The sequence below is a fragment of the Molothrus ater genome, chromosome 23 (assembly GCF_012460135.2).
Source record: "Molothrus ater isolate BHLD 08-10-18 breed brown headed cowbird chromosome 23, BPBGC_Mater_1.1, whole genome shotgun sequence".
In the NCBI taxonomy this organism is placed as follows: domain Eukaryota; kingdom Metazoa; phylum Chordata; class Aves; order Passeriformes; family Icteridae; genus Molothrus; species Molothrus ater.
This window is the reverse complement of record NC_050500.2, coordinates 2,156,848-2,172,334: the sequence shown is the minus strand read 5'-3', so window position 1 is coordinate 2,172,334 and position 15,487 is coordinate 2,156,848. Positions and strand designations below refer to the sequence as shown.

The window sequence follows — 15,487 nt, the reverse complement described above, 5'->3', positions numbered from 1 at the left end:
TGTCAATGACCAAAGCCCAGGATTTCATGCAGAGGGGGGGTTGGTGTGGCACGTTATGGGCAGCACTGATTGTGCCTCTGGTGGCATTTGGGGACACAGAGCTGCACTAATGCAGCAAAATAAATTCAGCCACTTTGCAAACGATGGATCTTACAGGCCTGAGAGTCAATTTCCTTCATGCCAATGCTGTTGTGTGAATGAATGTCCCCAGATAAAGAACACTTCCAGCATGACCCTGCTGTTCTCTGTACAACTGGAGTCGCTTTCACCAACACGGGACAGAGACCGGCAGAAAATCCCCTCCTTTCTCACATCCTCTCTGCAGAGAACTGAGATTGTTGGTAAATTCCTTTAATTCTTTCCTCTTTTTCCTCTGCTAAAGACTCAGGAGGTGTAAAGCAGCGTCACTGTGTCCTCTTAGATGCACACAACTGTCAGACCTGGGGCATCACAGCCCTGAAATTAAAGACTTCATTTTGCTCCCCAGTAGGAGCTGTAGTAATTCTTTCAATATGGGGAGCTGTAAATTTATGCAGCCTGAGCAAATACCCACAAGTAAGGAGATCTTAGTGTTTAAATCTAAATAAACCCACACAGTAATTGTACATTAAAGATTACATTTAAAGATGTCCAGATCTGTAAAAACACATCAGAATATAGGAAGGGTTGGTGATGCTGCTTCAGTTCCTCTGGAGATTAATGCATCAAACTGATGGGTGGATGGATTTTTCTGGTGTTCCTAACACCCTGTTTTGCTGCAAAGCCATGTATCAGCTCTTATTTATTTGCTGTTCCAACAAAAATTAAATGGGTTTAAAATTTATGAAGAAGTAAAATGGAGCTGTCCTCCTTTCTTATCTGTATCCTCATTTTTATTTACCAGGAACACAGAACTATAATGGCTTCAGTGTGTTCAGGGTCTCTCCAACAGAAGGAAAAATTGAGGCTGGGATGAGCCAGGATTTTGTGGTCACCTTCAGTCCTGATCATGAAAGTCTCTACTACTCCGACCGTCTCAAGGTTCTGCTCTTTGGCAAGGTGAGACAATCAGGATTATGAAAACAGTCTAAATATTGCATGAACTGATGTAGGGAGGAAAGGGCACGTTTGGGGCCCTCTGACATTTTTCAGGATTAGATATTCGGTTAGTAATCGATAAAAACAGTGATGTGGGGTCCATCCCTGTCACTGCCACCCCACGGCACCGTCGGGAGGGGACAGGAGCTGAGCGCAGCTCCAAGGGGCTCCTGCAGGGAGCACTGAGTGGCCGAGCAGAGGGGAGAGGGGGGCTCCACCTGCCCGGCAGGGCCCGGCAGGAGCAGCAGCACCGGGGAGCGGCTCCTGCAGCCGCTCGGTGCCAGCTTCCATCTGCGGCGCTGCCCGGGATGCTCCGGCCGGAGGCGCAGGTGGCCGCGCCGCGGGCAGCGCTGGGCCCCTGCCAGGACACCAAAGGTTGGTGCAGAGTGACCACTAAAGCCCAGCAGCAGCACTGCAGACGGGCTGGGCTGAGCGAGAGCTGCTGCTGCCCTTGCAAACTGTGGGGCTGCAGTTGGGAATGCACGGGGCATAAACTGAGGGTGAACGGACACTTGAGCCAGTTTGGCAACAGAAAGGTTTTGCCTCTTTTAGTGGTTTGTGTGTAAATGGTTTGTGCAGTGCCCTCCTGAGGCACATTTCCCTGGCTGTTTAAAACAGAAATGCCCAGGGCAGGTGCAGAATTCCTGCGTTAGAGCCCAGGATCCCTGGGATCGTTCAGGTGGGAGGTGATGCCGCCACCATTTCCTGGTGCTGCTGTTGTTCAGGTGACCTGAGCTGTCACCTGCAGCCGGGATTTGCTGTCTCACCCAGCACACAGCCCACGAGATCCAGCTGAAGGGGGCAGCCCGGGATCACCTCATGTTTGTGGAGGGGGGAGTGCCCCTGGATGTGCCCGTGGAGTCCTTGGCTGTGACCTCACCTGTGGCGCCACAGGAAGCCCTGGAAAAAGGTAAAGTGCCACCACTGTTTACTATGGAATAGGGAGGGATCAGACATGGGAATGTTCCTCTTCCTTTAAGAAAAAAGGAAATTTAAGGCAATTTTTTTCCAGAATCAGAAAAAATAAGCATTATTTTACATATATTCATAACACACAAAAATATTACAAAAGTTTCTCTTAAGGAAAGTTTTTCTCTTCGTTTGGATGCAGTTTTGTCTTAATGATGATCTTCTACCTCTGCAGCTTCTTTGAAAAAATGATTATAATGTAATACTACTATGAAGAATTAAGATACATTTGCTTTCTGCCATTTCTCTGAGGTGTATTAAATGTTTAAGAAATTATTTCATATATAATCACATACCCTGGATCCTCCTGTTTGTCCTGTTATGAAACTTCTGGGGGTTTGAAGTTACTCTTCCTTAATTTCATGGGACAGGATGCAAACAGCTCCTGACTCTGGAGCTGTAAATAAGTCCAGGCACACACACATAAGTAGGAATAAAATACACAGAGGTGTGTGCCATGGGCTAGAAAACCAGCCTGGAACTTGATAAACAAGTAATAATTGCACTTTGCAATTGCAAATTATCCAAACCCTCCTTTTCTGTGAAAGGATCTCTTTGTCTGTGCCAGCTCCTGAGGTACCACATCACTTTGTTTTGAGCCATCCTGCTGCAGTTTCTGTTGGTTCCAAAAGGCCAAAGGCTCAGTTTGACTGCCTCAGAGTTGACCTGGTTGCTGTTTGTTTAGGGCCACAAGAAGCTGTGAGGTCCCTTCTCCTGCTCCTGGAGTTTGTGGAGGGCTCAGCAGAGCCAGCCAGGGCAGAGATCACCGTGGGGGCCATTCAAAGTCCTCAGCTGGCAGCCAAGAAGGTGAGGGTGATAAAACCTGCAGGTTTGTGCCAGGTGCTGTGTGGGATCCTGGCAGTGTGCAAAGGGCTGCTCGCTCCTTCTGTCCAAAATTCACAAATTCATAAAAAGGGCTGCTCGTTCCTTCTGTCCAAAATTCACAAATTCATAAATTAAAAAAGCAGCTTTCAGAGTTTCTAATGAATTTGATATTATAAAAGCACAGTGTTTGAAAAGCTTATTTTTCAGGGGCTAATATAAGGAATTAGCATTATCATACTAAGTCAGCAACAAACTTAATTTAGCAGTTTTCTTCCTCAATTCTGGAATGTGGAACTCTGAGCCCAGAACTGAATTACAGGTCTGTTATTTCAATGGAGTATTTGGTGACAGGGTGACACAGGGACTGTCACAGTGGGTAGCTGGATTTCAAGGGGCGGTTGGGGCAGGGCAGCCCCTGCAGCCCGGCTGTGACAGCGCCGTGTCCGTGCCAGGCCGTGGAGTTCAGCCTGGACAGCGGCCCCGAGCTGCCCCGGGCAGGCTTCGAGCTGGACGGGGCCAAGGGAGCCCTGGAGCGCGGGCAGCTCCAGCGCATCGGCGTCTCGTGGGTGCCACCTGCCGACCTGCAGGTGAGCCTGCGACACCGCTGAGACACAGCGCTGCTGCTGGGGGGTCACACAGGGAGGGGTGACACAGGGAGGGGGTGACACAGGGAGGGGGTCACACAGGGAGGGGGTGACACAGGGAGGGGGTCACACAAGGAGGGGGGTGACACAGGGAGGGGGGTGACACAGGGAGGGGGGTGACAGAGGGAGGGGGTGACACAGGGAGGGGGTGACACAGGGAGGGGGTGACACAGGGAGGGGGGTGACAGAGGGAGGGGGGTGACACCGGGCTCCTGGAGGGGTGTGACACAAAGCTCCTGGCAGGTGTCACCCAGGGCTCCTGGCAGGTGTCACACAAAGCTCCTGTTGGGGTGTGACCCAAAGCTCCTGGAGGGTGTCACCCAGGGCTCCTGGTGGGTGTCACCCAGGGCTCCTGGTGGGTGCCCCATTTCCCTTCTACTGCCTTGTATCTGCCACTTCTGCCTTGTAGAGGTTGGATGTGATGTCCCAACAGCTCCACGGGGCTGTGATTGCCCTTCCTGATTCACCTCCTGGGGCATTCATGGGGACTGGAGGCACTGACTCCCCGTGTGTGGGATGGCACAATGAGTAGCAGGTTCCAAAATGAAAAGATTTCTGCCATCACAGCAGAAAGAGGCAGCAGAGTTCCTGGCAGGGTGAATCCAGCCTGCATCGTGCCCCCTGGTAACCCCTGCTCTTGCTCAACCCTGAGCACTCACTGGGGGCTGACAGGATCCATTTCCTTCCAGCCCTCCCCGGGCGCTCTGGGGCGGCTGCTGTGCCCAGCTGCCATGGCTGTGACGTGGGGACAGTCTCTGTGGGGACACGATGCTGAGTCACTGTCATACCTCACTGGCTGCAGCAGGAGCATCACTTGGGGACAGAGGAGCCAGCACAGTGGCTGTCACCTGTCACCTGTAGCTATAACTGGTACCTGAACACCAAGATGTGAAACAGAGTTCAGAAGGTGATCCACTCGTGTCTCCTGTGTCCAGAAGACCAGGTTGGTTTCTGTGTGGTTCTCTCTGCAGACCAGTGACCCCCCTCTGGTGTCAGCCCTCCTGACTGTGAAAGGTGACATCACAGAACGCTACAGAGTCCTGCTCATGGCCAGAGTTGTGTCTGCAGCTGCTCCCACTGCCTGAGGGATCAGGCCAAAGGGAAAGAAGATGGAGGTTCCATTGCTGGGAGATCTCTGGTGGGACATGGGAGGATTTTGAGATTGTTGCAAATAAGAGAGGGCAGCAGGGATGTGGGAAGGAAGGGCCATGTAACATTTCTGCTCTGTTTCACCCAAAGTTCTCTGTAAACTCTGGTGCCAGTGGCTTCACTTTCCAGCTGACTCTGTGACAATAATTTTGTGTTAGAGGAAAGAATTCCTGAGGGCCCCAAGCAGCTACACCTGCTGTTAATCCCAAGTCTCCCAAAGCCATTCCACCAGGAGGAATATCTGGTTTACATCCACATCAGTGAGTTTCTATCTTTATCCAATTTCAGATGCTTTTTGTAGGATTTGGAAAAGCCTTGACTTTTTCTAAGACCATAATAAAGTTTCTTATTCAAGCCTCCTCCAAATCATTTGGGGAGTCACTTTAACAATGTACAATCAATGTACAATCAAATGGGGGGAACATTCCTGTGCTGTTCCCTGGATATGGGCAGACACTTGCCAGAGATCCTGGCTGTCCAGGAACTTTGTATTTCTATATTTGCCTTCTGCTGAATTCTAGGTGAGAGCAGAATCCTGCTGTTCTGGGGAAGCCAGAGTGCCCTGCAGGTGGAACTTCTGTCAGGAAACAGCAGCTGGTTCAGGAAGCAGAGCTGGGGAATGCAGGGAGCAGGAAGGCAGCAGCCATTAGGCACAGGATAATCCTGTGCATCTCTTATCACACTCTTTCCTGAGTCACAGGCAGTCTGTGGCAAAGTTCCCTCCCCAGCACTCCCAGGGCGTTGCTGCCCTTTGGCCCCTGGCTGCCAAATCCCTGACTCAGATGATGCAATCAGAAAATAGAAACCTTATTTGTAAATACCCCTGTGGTAACGAGGAACAAGCAGGGGAGCAATTGTCACAAGAACATTTAAACCAGGCTCCCCGTTTGACAGAGGAGGTTTGTGGGAGTGAAGAGGGGGTTCCTTGTTTTTCCAGCCAGTGTTTGATCCATTGAGATGTGTTCTCTTTTAATAATGGCTCGAGTGCCTGTGGAGTCACTTAACTCTTCAGTCTAAAGACTGCAGATGCTGAAGCAGCCCCAGTGTCCTGGGCTGGGCAGCAGCTGGGGGTGGCAGTGCCAGCCAGGGACAGCTCTGCCTTCCTTGCAGGCCCTGGGTGCTGCTGCTGGCACAGCTGGGCCTGGGGCTGGGCACAATGGGCTTTGTGTGCTGGCTCCCCTGCAGCCCCAAAAGGGTGAGTAAATCTCACTGCAGCCACTAAAAGCACTGCTCACAGCTCTGCCCACTCCACAGTCGCCTCATGGCAGGGCACTGGTCAGTGAGCAAGGAAGGGCTCAGCCTGTGGGAGTGGAGGAGCTGCTTCAGGCACTGCATTTGTGGGCATCCATTGTGTGAGGATCCTTCAGATTTCACTCCTGGAAACCAAAAAGTGATGGCTGAAACAAATGAGTCTCCAGACTCTGGTTATGATAACCATCCAGAGTGCTGAAAATAAGTGTTACCTTATCTACCAGGAAACAACACCCCTGTCTTAGGAATCTTCCACTTCACAGAGGTCAGGTACTGAGAAACAGCATCCAGAGGACAAAAAGAAGTAAAAAATTAAAGAATGATGTAAAGACAGTGGCACTGGTGCCCTCACAGGGTTAGGCTGGGTAAGGAGCAGCCGCCACCGACCAGCTGAAGGCACCACTGGCACCCAGGGGTGAGCAGGGGTGTCACCCACTGTACCTGCATCCCTGGGACTGGAGAGCTTGGATCAATATTTTCACAGGATTGAAGTGAACATAAGTTCTGGGTTTCTCTGGTCAAAGTCTCCACGTTTAAAATTCAGGATGTGTTTGTTGTCTCGGGGGAGGCTTGGACCAGGATAACAGGAACAGGTGGTTATTTCTGGAGGACTGAAAATAAAGTAAACTCTCCCTGTAAGCTCCAGCTGACGTTCTGTAAAGCACTTACGGAAATCTGAGAAGGTTTTAGTCCCTTTCATAAGAGAAAAGCCTGGTGTTTTAGCTTGTCCTCGAAAATGATCATTCTTGGGGCACAATGGCTGCTCAGGATTGGGTTTCCCTCTCTTGGGTTGCTTTGTTCTTTGGGGACACAGAGTGTGCAGTGCCAGCTCTCACCTGGGGCAGCACTCAGGCAATGAGACACAGAATGATGTGGAAGGGAAAACAAATTGTCTGATGTGGAAAAGCAGAGCCCTTGGGAACGTGTGCCGGCTGTGCTGCCTCACCTGGGACACCACTACAGTTTCAAAAGCAAAAGCAGTTCCTGTGTCTGCAGAATGTAACCCTGGATGTTTCACTGCCATTCCATTGACAGCTACCACAGTAAGAATCGTCATGATGCAAACCTGCAATGGTCAGAGATGCACACCTTCAGCTTACTGAAAATGTGGGAATTCTGTGAGGATGCTCCTCCTGCCCACACAATTCTCATGTACAATGTGTGTTATGTGTAACAGCTTCTTGATATTTTTCCAATGAACAGAAAATTGACTGGGACAGCTGAAGATGGAAACAATTCCCTGGTAACTCGGACACATGGAGCTGATCCAGGAGTAGTGAGTGGGTCTGTAGGGAACTCCCTAAGCACGCAGAGAGTGCTGGTGTGTTCTCCTGGCATGGATCAGTGCCACCTCCCAGTGCCCAGCAGAAGCTCAGCACAGCTCCTGCAAGTTCAGCTCTTGGAAAGGCACCAACCCTGTTCAATCCTGTGCTTCCAGAGTGGGTTATCCACACTGGGCATTAAAACTGCCAGGGGACTCTAGACATGGATCCTGGTGTTTCTGTTCCCCTATCACAAGACTCCAATAGGAATGGAGCTGTTGTTGTGAGGACAAATGGAAAATGTAACCTCAGAAGTATTTCTGCATTATCTGGAAGTTGACATTTTCTGCTCTTCTAACTGCACTTGTGACCATTCTGCTTTCAAACTGAGTTTTGCAACTGTGACCATTCTTGGGTCCCTGGATACAAACTCGTGCTTTCAGATTTGGATCTAAAAGCGAACATGAACTTCATGGCACTGATGCAGTTCTGGTTTAATGAGCAATTCACACCCCCACGTATGATCTTAATAATCCTTCAGGGCAAACCCAGCTCATTTGTAAAGCAGAGTGAGAGAGCAAGCACTGGTGTCACACACATTTATTAATTCATGTCCTGCTTCTCCAGAAGTGACTTCAGCTATTTCTTCACACGCATGAGCGCAGGTTTCCCTAAATGAGCAATGGCCCCATGACCCTGAGCAGTGCTGGAGGAAAACACTGCAGTCACTTTGTCACATGCCATTGCTGAGCCTGGAACCACTGGCCTTCAGTTCTAGGAATCCAAAGTAGGGAACATCACCTGGTGCTTCCCAGGCATTGTGTCCATTGGGCTCCCCATGGATTGTGCTGGGCTGGCCCTGACAGGACCCCAGGTGCCACCAAAGCCACTCCATTGCTGCCCTCCTCAGCTGGACAGGGAGGAGAACTCAACAAAGGCTCATGGGTGGAGATAAGGAATTTCTACATTTGAAACGTGGGACACAGTTAAATAGCCTGGAGCACAGCAATCCTGAAGGGCCGTCAGTACCTTTTCAGTCGTGTTTCATCTGCTTTAACAAGGCTGGTTTTAGAAGGGGAAATTATCTGCTCTTCTAAACATTTGTTTCTGACTCATATATTTCATACCAGGTTTCTCATTCTTTTATTTCTCCTTCAAGTCCCTCTGACGCAGCAGAGGCTCAGGGTGTGTCCAGGGGCCGCACACCTGATGGGTTCTGGTCTGGTGAGAGCATCTGGTGCAGCCCTGAAGTGCTCCGGGGAAAGCTCTGCAAGCGGAGCTCTGTCCCCTGTACCCCCTCCCTGCCATCCCGGGCTGGGCAGGGACAGGGACCGGGACAGGGGCAGGAATAGGGGCAGGGACATGGACAGGGGCAAAGTAGGGGGGGCCAGGGGCAGGAATAGGGGCAGGGACATGGACAGGGCCAGGGCCAGGGGCACTCCGGGGTATCCGGGCCGCTCTGCCCCGCCCGGCCCCGGCCCCGACCCCTCCCGCGGGCGGGGCGGTGCTGCCCGGGGCTGCCCGGGGCTGCCCAGCCCTGCCCGCCCGGCTCTGCCCCCCGGGCTGATGCCGGTTTATTTATTGCGCTGCCCAGCACGGGCCGGCCCCAGGGCTCGGTGTCCCCTTTCAGCGCCGGCCGCGTGTCCTTGAAGCGGCTCCCGGGGCTCACGGACGCTCGCCCGCCTCGGGAGCCTCCGGCACAGGCAGCAGGGACGGGCCCTTCTCCTCCGGCACAGGCAGCAGGGACGGGCCCTTCTCCTCCGGCACAGGCAGCAGGGACGGGCCCTTCTCCTCCGGCACCTGCTGCTCCACCGCGGGCTCTGCCTTCCCCGGGCATCGCTCTGCTCTGGGAACAAGCGTGACAGCTCTGCCCGGTGAGTAACCGCTGCCTGTTCCCGAACCTTTCCCACCGTGACCAAGTGACATTCCCACACCAGAACGGTGACTTGCTCGTGGCCATCCCTTACAGCTTCTTTTTTGATCTCTAAGACAGTCAGCGACTTTTAAATTCACTTGGCTGCCCTTGCTCTGTGGACTGAGGTGAACGGTTCTCTCCCAAGACGACTCCCAGGTGTCACTGGTTTGCAGTTTGCAGAGGCTGTGCTGTGGTCAGAGCCACCGTTCTGTCACAGGAAATCCATTGCAGGAGGTTCAGCACACACAACCCTGCTGAAATGGCACAGGAGCTGTTCTCCTCCTTTGTGCTGCACCAGAGCTGAAAAAAGCAATTTCTGGCTGCACTGCAGCTATGGAAAAAGTAACTTTAAAATATCTGGGGGACACAGGCACTTGCCCAGACCAGCGTTTCAGACAGGCCCCTGGTATGAGGCACCTAATCTCAGTTACCTTTAAATAACACTGATTTGGCTTTTTGGGAATCCTGCACAAGTCATTCTCTCTCCCAAGCAAGAGTAAAGCACCACTCAAGAAAAAGATTTATTGATTCAGAAGCAACTTTTACAGTGGGATTGTTTGCATGTCCTCATCTGGAGTAATGGTACAACCACGAAGAACAATCTAAGGTGGTTTTGCTCCATACTCTCACTGAATGCTTTCCCTTTTCCACCCCAGGGAAGTGCATTCCCTGTCATACATGCACTGTTTAAATCAGTGAATCATCTGCCTTCCTTCACAGATGCCCTCAGAACATGTCTGATTGGACAAGTCTGTGGTATGTCTGGTAAGTTGGCTTTTAATCTTCCTAACCCAGAACCATTTGGAGGTTTTTACGAGCAGCACTTGGAGCAGGGCAGTGCAAAGGCTTCTCCCAGGCAGGATCAGGGAAGGGTTTCTCTATTTCCAGAGGAGTGGACTGGATGAGGCCAGGGGAGATTGGGTGTCAGGTGGGGACCAGCATTCACTGAGGGCTGTGTCATCTTTCCCTTCTGAGTGCTCTGAACTCCAGGGTTTGTTTGTTCTTCCTAAACAGCCAGAGCCTTGCTGGCCATTGGCTCTTCCCACAGGGCAGCCTCAGCAGGGATTTGCTGGGCCCTGGCCCTGCCCCATCCAGGGCTCACTCCCTTCTATGGGACAGGGACAAGGGACAGGGACTGTCCCCTCTGCTGGGCACAGAGCTGAGCACAGCCTGCTGGGAGGGGCAAACTGGGACCAGAGGGGGGATTCCCAACAGGATTCAACTCCTTCCTCGCACCTGGTGTAGGTGCCCTGACATTGTTTCCATGGTTGGCATTCTGTCCATGCATTGGCTTTGAGCACACAGAGGGAGTTGATTACTTCACCTCCTTCAGCCTGAAGCAGTTTTGGTTGATACACAGAGCTGTTTAAAAAGACACAGTTACCAAAAATAGATTGAGAAGGCTTCTAAAAGCCTCCAGGAAAAGAGGGAGTTGGATTGAGAATCTGAGAGGTGGGAAGGTGGAGTTTTAGTGGAGAGGAGAACCTGAAACACAGGTATATCAGTCTAAGTACATTGTAAATTGTTAAATGATAAACTTCCTTAAGCAATAGCTAGAGATAGAATTGTGTTTTCAAGGCATAAATATAATTTAATATAATTTCCATGCTGGTTTATAAAGAGAGGCCCTAGACTTGTGAAAGTTTGTGTTTGTACTTCCCTCCAAGTACAAACCCTCTCTTGCTGTGGAAAGCAGAGCCCTTCTCCCTGCACAGAAGTTGAAAATAACCCAAAATAGTGAAATGTTTCAGCACCTGTGAGCCAGAAGGGGCTGTACTGCTGGGCAGTAATTCTTCAACTCATGACTGAGTGTTTGTAATCCAACTTTCTAACCCAGGATCCAGCCCCATTCACAAGTAAAGCAAGGAGGCTTGGCCTGCTCTCTGACCATTTGGGGTGAAATGATATTGTGGTTCAGAAGCAGTAAAACACAAGCAGTGCAATGGAGCTGTTCCCCCTCCCTCTTTCAGGCTGATCTTGCTGCTGGTGTTCCTGCTCCTGCTCTGTGGGGTCTCAGTGAGCTGTGTCAAGTTCTGCTGCAGGAAGAAAAGGCTCCCAGTGGAGCCCTTCCCTCGGCACCCCTGTGACCTGACAGTGATTGGCATTGACAGTGACAGCACTGCCCACAGCACAGTGACCTGTGAGTATCCTGGCAGTCACCCTGAGCTCCTCAGCTCCTCACCCTGAGCTCCTCACCCTGAGCTCCTCAGCTCCTCAGCCCGAGCTCCTCAGCCCCTCACCCTGAGCTCCTCACCCTGAGCTCCTCACCCTGAGCTCCTCAGCCTGTGCCTGGAGCTGTGTCCAGCCCTGCAGGAACAGCAATTCCCAGTGAGCTCCCAGAACAACTCCCAGCCCCACAGGGTGGGCACAAGAGGTGAAGGGGGGATCAGGGTGACACTGAAGACCAGGAGTGACCCTATGGACAGCTTCAGTATACAGTGCATTCATTCTGAATACACAAAAGTCTGTAATTTCCTGGTAAAAAGCAGAATTAGCCCGTTATATATCAGTGTCCCATGCAGGTGTTTAATTTTTATTTTTAATTCTTTTTCTTCCCAGCATACAGCTCATGGCAGTACCCTCCAAGTGTCCAGATTCCCTTGGTATTTGTGGATATGGATAAGAACACTGTGTCCCCTCCAGCCTACAGCCTCTATGCCATGGACCTGCCACCTTCCTATGATGAAGCTGTTCAAATGGGAAAGCAAGTGGCACGGACAAACCAGAAACTTGATGACATCCCTGAACAGGTGACACCACGTGGGCTGAATCCCAGCCAGTCCCCACCTGACACAATCAGCAGAGATCCAGCAACACAGGCAAATTCAGAAGGTTCAGAAGATGCCACAAAAGAACAGCCACAGGTGTGACTCAGTTCAGATGGGAACTGAACTGAGAAAAGTAAGGGAAGGACTGTAAGAGGTAAAGAAGACATGAAGAGTTTGGGTTTCTAAGTAGGTTATGATGGAAAGATATTTCTTCTCATGCCCTTGTAATGATCTGTCAGAAGAAATGTTTTCTGTGACTGCTGTAATCCCCTGGTAAAGCTTCTTCAAGGATATGAAATGAGGTAAAAGGGCATCAGTTTAAAAATGCCTGTAAAAGTGGGACATGAATGCTTGTTCATCTTCTGATAAAAAAATTGTTCCTTGTGTCCAGCAATAAAAAAGGTTAGGAGAGTTTTGCCAGCTTGGGAATACCCACTCAGAACAGCAGAGACAGGAAGCTGCTGTACTAGAACAGAAGTTTCCCAAGCTGGAGTGGAAGGGGGAATCCCAGCAAGTGACACTGAACAGCCTCTGTGGTTTCTCTTCCTTTGAGAACACCAAGTGCCCAGGAAGCTGCTGAGGACAAAGTGCTGCCCATGTTCCTCCAGGAGCAGGAAGATGCCAGGACAGGAGAACATGGAGGGAAAAGCTTTGTGTTGGTTCACAGCTGCACAAAGGGAATGAGGCACATGAGACACAGACACTTCTGTGCTGCTGCTGGTCATGGGACCCCAAGGGATTGGTTTTGAGGTTCTATAAATCTTTCCATTTCTATTCTCAAGATGTGTTGCCTTGTGGGTGGTTCCCTTTGCTATTTAATTTTTCCACATTAATTCCAAAGAGACACCTGCACACATGGTTCAGTATTATTGATGTGTTTCAAATAGTCATCAAATGTTTCAAAGGTACATTTATATTTTGTTATCTGCTCAGGTGTCAGAGTCTCAGGCAGCACAGGAAAGAGAAATCCCAGGTTCCTGGCAGCTTTTACCAGTTCAGCACATGGACAAGCTCAGGAATGAGCAGGTGACACAAAACATGCCTGTGCTGAGCCTTCCAGAGTAAGTCAGAGATACAAATCCCACAGGACAGGCTGGGCAAAAGTTCAAAGAAAATGCTCTTAGGGATGGTTCTTTGTGAAGTACTGATAGAGGGATAACTGCTGGGCATCATTTTAGAACTGGGAGCTTGGAGCTGATTACAGCAGTAGCAGCCCAGACAAAAATATGGGCTCCAGAGGCAGGGTTTTAATGCCAGCTTTTTCCCTTGCTCTGCCATATTCCAAATGGTCCAAATTTTGTCCACTCCTGAGCAGTGATTTTCTTTGAATCCACTTCAGCAAGGTGCTAATCTGGCTGCTTTAGGAACATGAGCAATTGCCAGGGTGGCTCATTGCTCTGGGTAAGAGCAGCAAGCAAAGCCTGAGCACTCGCTGCTGTTACTGAATGTAGCATAAATTTAGGTGTCTGTCATTAACAGGCAGTAGAAGTGCTGGGCACAAAAGCCTGCACAGCTTTTACAAGACTGTTGTTCTCTGACAACCATTACTGCAAGCACGGCCCTGGAAATGAGCACTAATGATTTAAAGATGAGGATCTCTGCCAGCCACGGGCCCGAGATGCTGCTGCAGAGTCATGTGTGAGCTGTCCATGAGTCTGGCTCCCCAGGGAAGGGTCAGTTCTATATTTAACTTGCTTGTAACTTACTATGAGGGCTGACTGGTGCAACAAATCTGCTTCTCTTGTGTCTCCTCTCTGTCATCCTTCATTATATTTCTGCTGTTTTATTCTTTCCTCTGCTTTCCTTATCTGTGTCAAGATGGAGGCTGGGCAGAAGCCAGGGTAACTGTTTGGAAGTGTCTGCCTGGAAGGGCAACATATGCCCAGCTCTGGATGTCTCCAAGCCATAAACGCAGCTGATGTGTTTCTATTTATTGAAACTTTTCCATCGGACTCAGAACGAAGCCTCTGCCCCTCCGAAGAAGGAATCAGTGCTGGAGGGAAATGGCTGAGCGCCGGGAATGCAAAACCGGGCGAGTGAGAGAACGGTGACTGACACAAGAGGGCAGTGCCTGCCTGCTCCTGTGCCTGCAGGGGACGGGATCGGGGCTGGATGGAGCAGGGGAACCGCCAGGCTCCAAATCCCTGCCCTGCCCTGGTGCCACGGGACTGCCAGCTCCGTTCTGTTGGTCACAGGAGATGCAAAACCCCAGGAAAACCCCAAATGCCTGTGGGTTCCTAGGAATAAGGGCATAATCTGGTGGGAAAATCTTGTGTTTTGCCCAGGCTGTTGCCGTGTAATGTAGCTCATTAATTCAGAAATTGTTAACAGCAGCTATGCCCCAGTCAGCCCTCAGGAACACAGACTTCCCTCTGCACACAAAAGCAGCTCAGTTTGCTGGGTAACCTTCATAGGTAGGAAATTATTGAGGTCTTTCTTGAGACTGGCCTTCTCCATGCTGGAGTCCCCCTGCAATGGAAGGTTGGAGAGATCCCTCATCTCTGGTCACCATCTGTGATGTTCTCTCACTACAGCTTCTGTTTCACAGAACAGGTAGAACTTCACATTTTTGAAAGCTACAATTCTCTATCACTTTGCTTGAAATTTGTCAGTGGATTCAGAAGTTATTGGTTGGGTGTGCAGAGTGGAAGGAGGGGAAGGAGGACATGGATTGGGAATTTGTGATTCCAAGGCTTCACTTCCAGAAGAAACCAATCCTAAAAAGAACACCTAAAAAGGGGGGAGGTTGGTCCCACAGCAGGGGAAAGGCTTGGCCTGATGCAGGATCTCAGAATTCTGATTTGTCACCATCACTGGATCTATTCGAGTCTGATTATATCCACACAAGCTTTGTGACATCTCTAAGGGAAAAGCCCCTCTCTGTAATTACCAAAGTGCATTTTTAATTGTGATTTCAGCTTGGCACTGTTCAGCATGCAATTTTTCTTCTCTCATTTGTTCAGAATGATCATTTTGTCAGTTGTTTTCTGCTGTTCTTTGCTGGCTGTGTGAAGAGCCTGTGCTGGGGAGAGGGACTGCTGAGGCTGGAGCCTCCATCACTGCCCCTGCTCTCACAATGCACTCAGCACGAGCACTTGTGCTCAGAAAGAAAATGCAGCCATGGAAGTAAATTTTCTCAATAATTCATGGGCTTTATAGCCCAGAGCAAATTATACCTTGGCTCTGTCATGAAACTCAGGCTGCAAATCCCTTTATAGCCAAGCTCGTTAACAATATCAGTAAAGTGGTAGCTCTAGACTGGCTTTGATAATTGATGCATTAGAATCTTTGGAGAGTATTTAGTGGTAAACCTGCAGCATCCAGACTGAGCCATCAGTGGGGGCTGGATAGAGGAAAAACCATTTCTTTGTTTGCCCTGCAGTTGCCTTTGTCTGCCTCAAACAGCTCAGGTTTTGTTGCTTTGTTTTCTACCTCGTTTTGTCTTTATCAGCTGCAGTTTTTTGAGGGGAAAGGATCACTGAGGGAAAAGGATCACTGAGGGGAAGGGGATCACTGAGGGGAAGGGGATCACTGAGGGGAAAGGATCACTGAGGGGAAAGGATCACTGAGGGGAAAGGATCACTGAGGGAAGGGGATGACTGAGGGAAGAGGATGACTGAGGGAAGA

General features: G+C 50.3%; 2 protein-coding genes across 2 annotated transcripts in view; both read left to right on the top strand.

Moving 5' to 3' along the window:
• The window catches only part of CFAP74 (cilia and flagella associated protein 74), a 37,887-nt gene extending 32,869 nt beyond the window's left edge, over positions 1-5,018 (top strand). Inside the window, 6 exon segments of the mRNA XM_054517165.1 lie at positions 212-341; positions 884-1,038; positions 1,849-1,987; positions 2,732-2,853; positions 3,324-3,458; positions 4,487-5,018. Coding sequence (XP_054373140.1) covers positions 212-341; positions 884-1,038; positions 1,849-1,987; positions 2,732-2,853; positions 3,324-3,458; positions 4,487-4,600 — 795 coding nt within the window. The 3' untranslated portion in view covers positions 4,601-5,018.
• A 3,940-nt stretch (positions 5,019-8,958) lies between these two features.
• Positions 8,959-14,814, top strand: TMEM52 (transmembrane protein 52). The gene is made up of 4 exons (XM_036396450.2): positions 8,959-9,051; positions 9,813-9,857; positions 11,063-11,232; positions 11,652-14,814. Exons 2-4 carry the CDS (start codon positions 9,826-9,828, stop codon positions 11,960-11,962), a joined length of 513 nt encoding a protein of 170 aa, XP_036252343.1. The 5' UTR covers positions 8,959-9,051; positions 9,813-9,825; the 3' UTR covers positions 11,963-14,814.
• Positions 14,815-15,487: the final 673 nt, after the last annotated feature.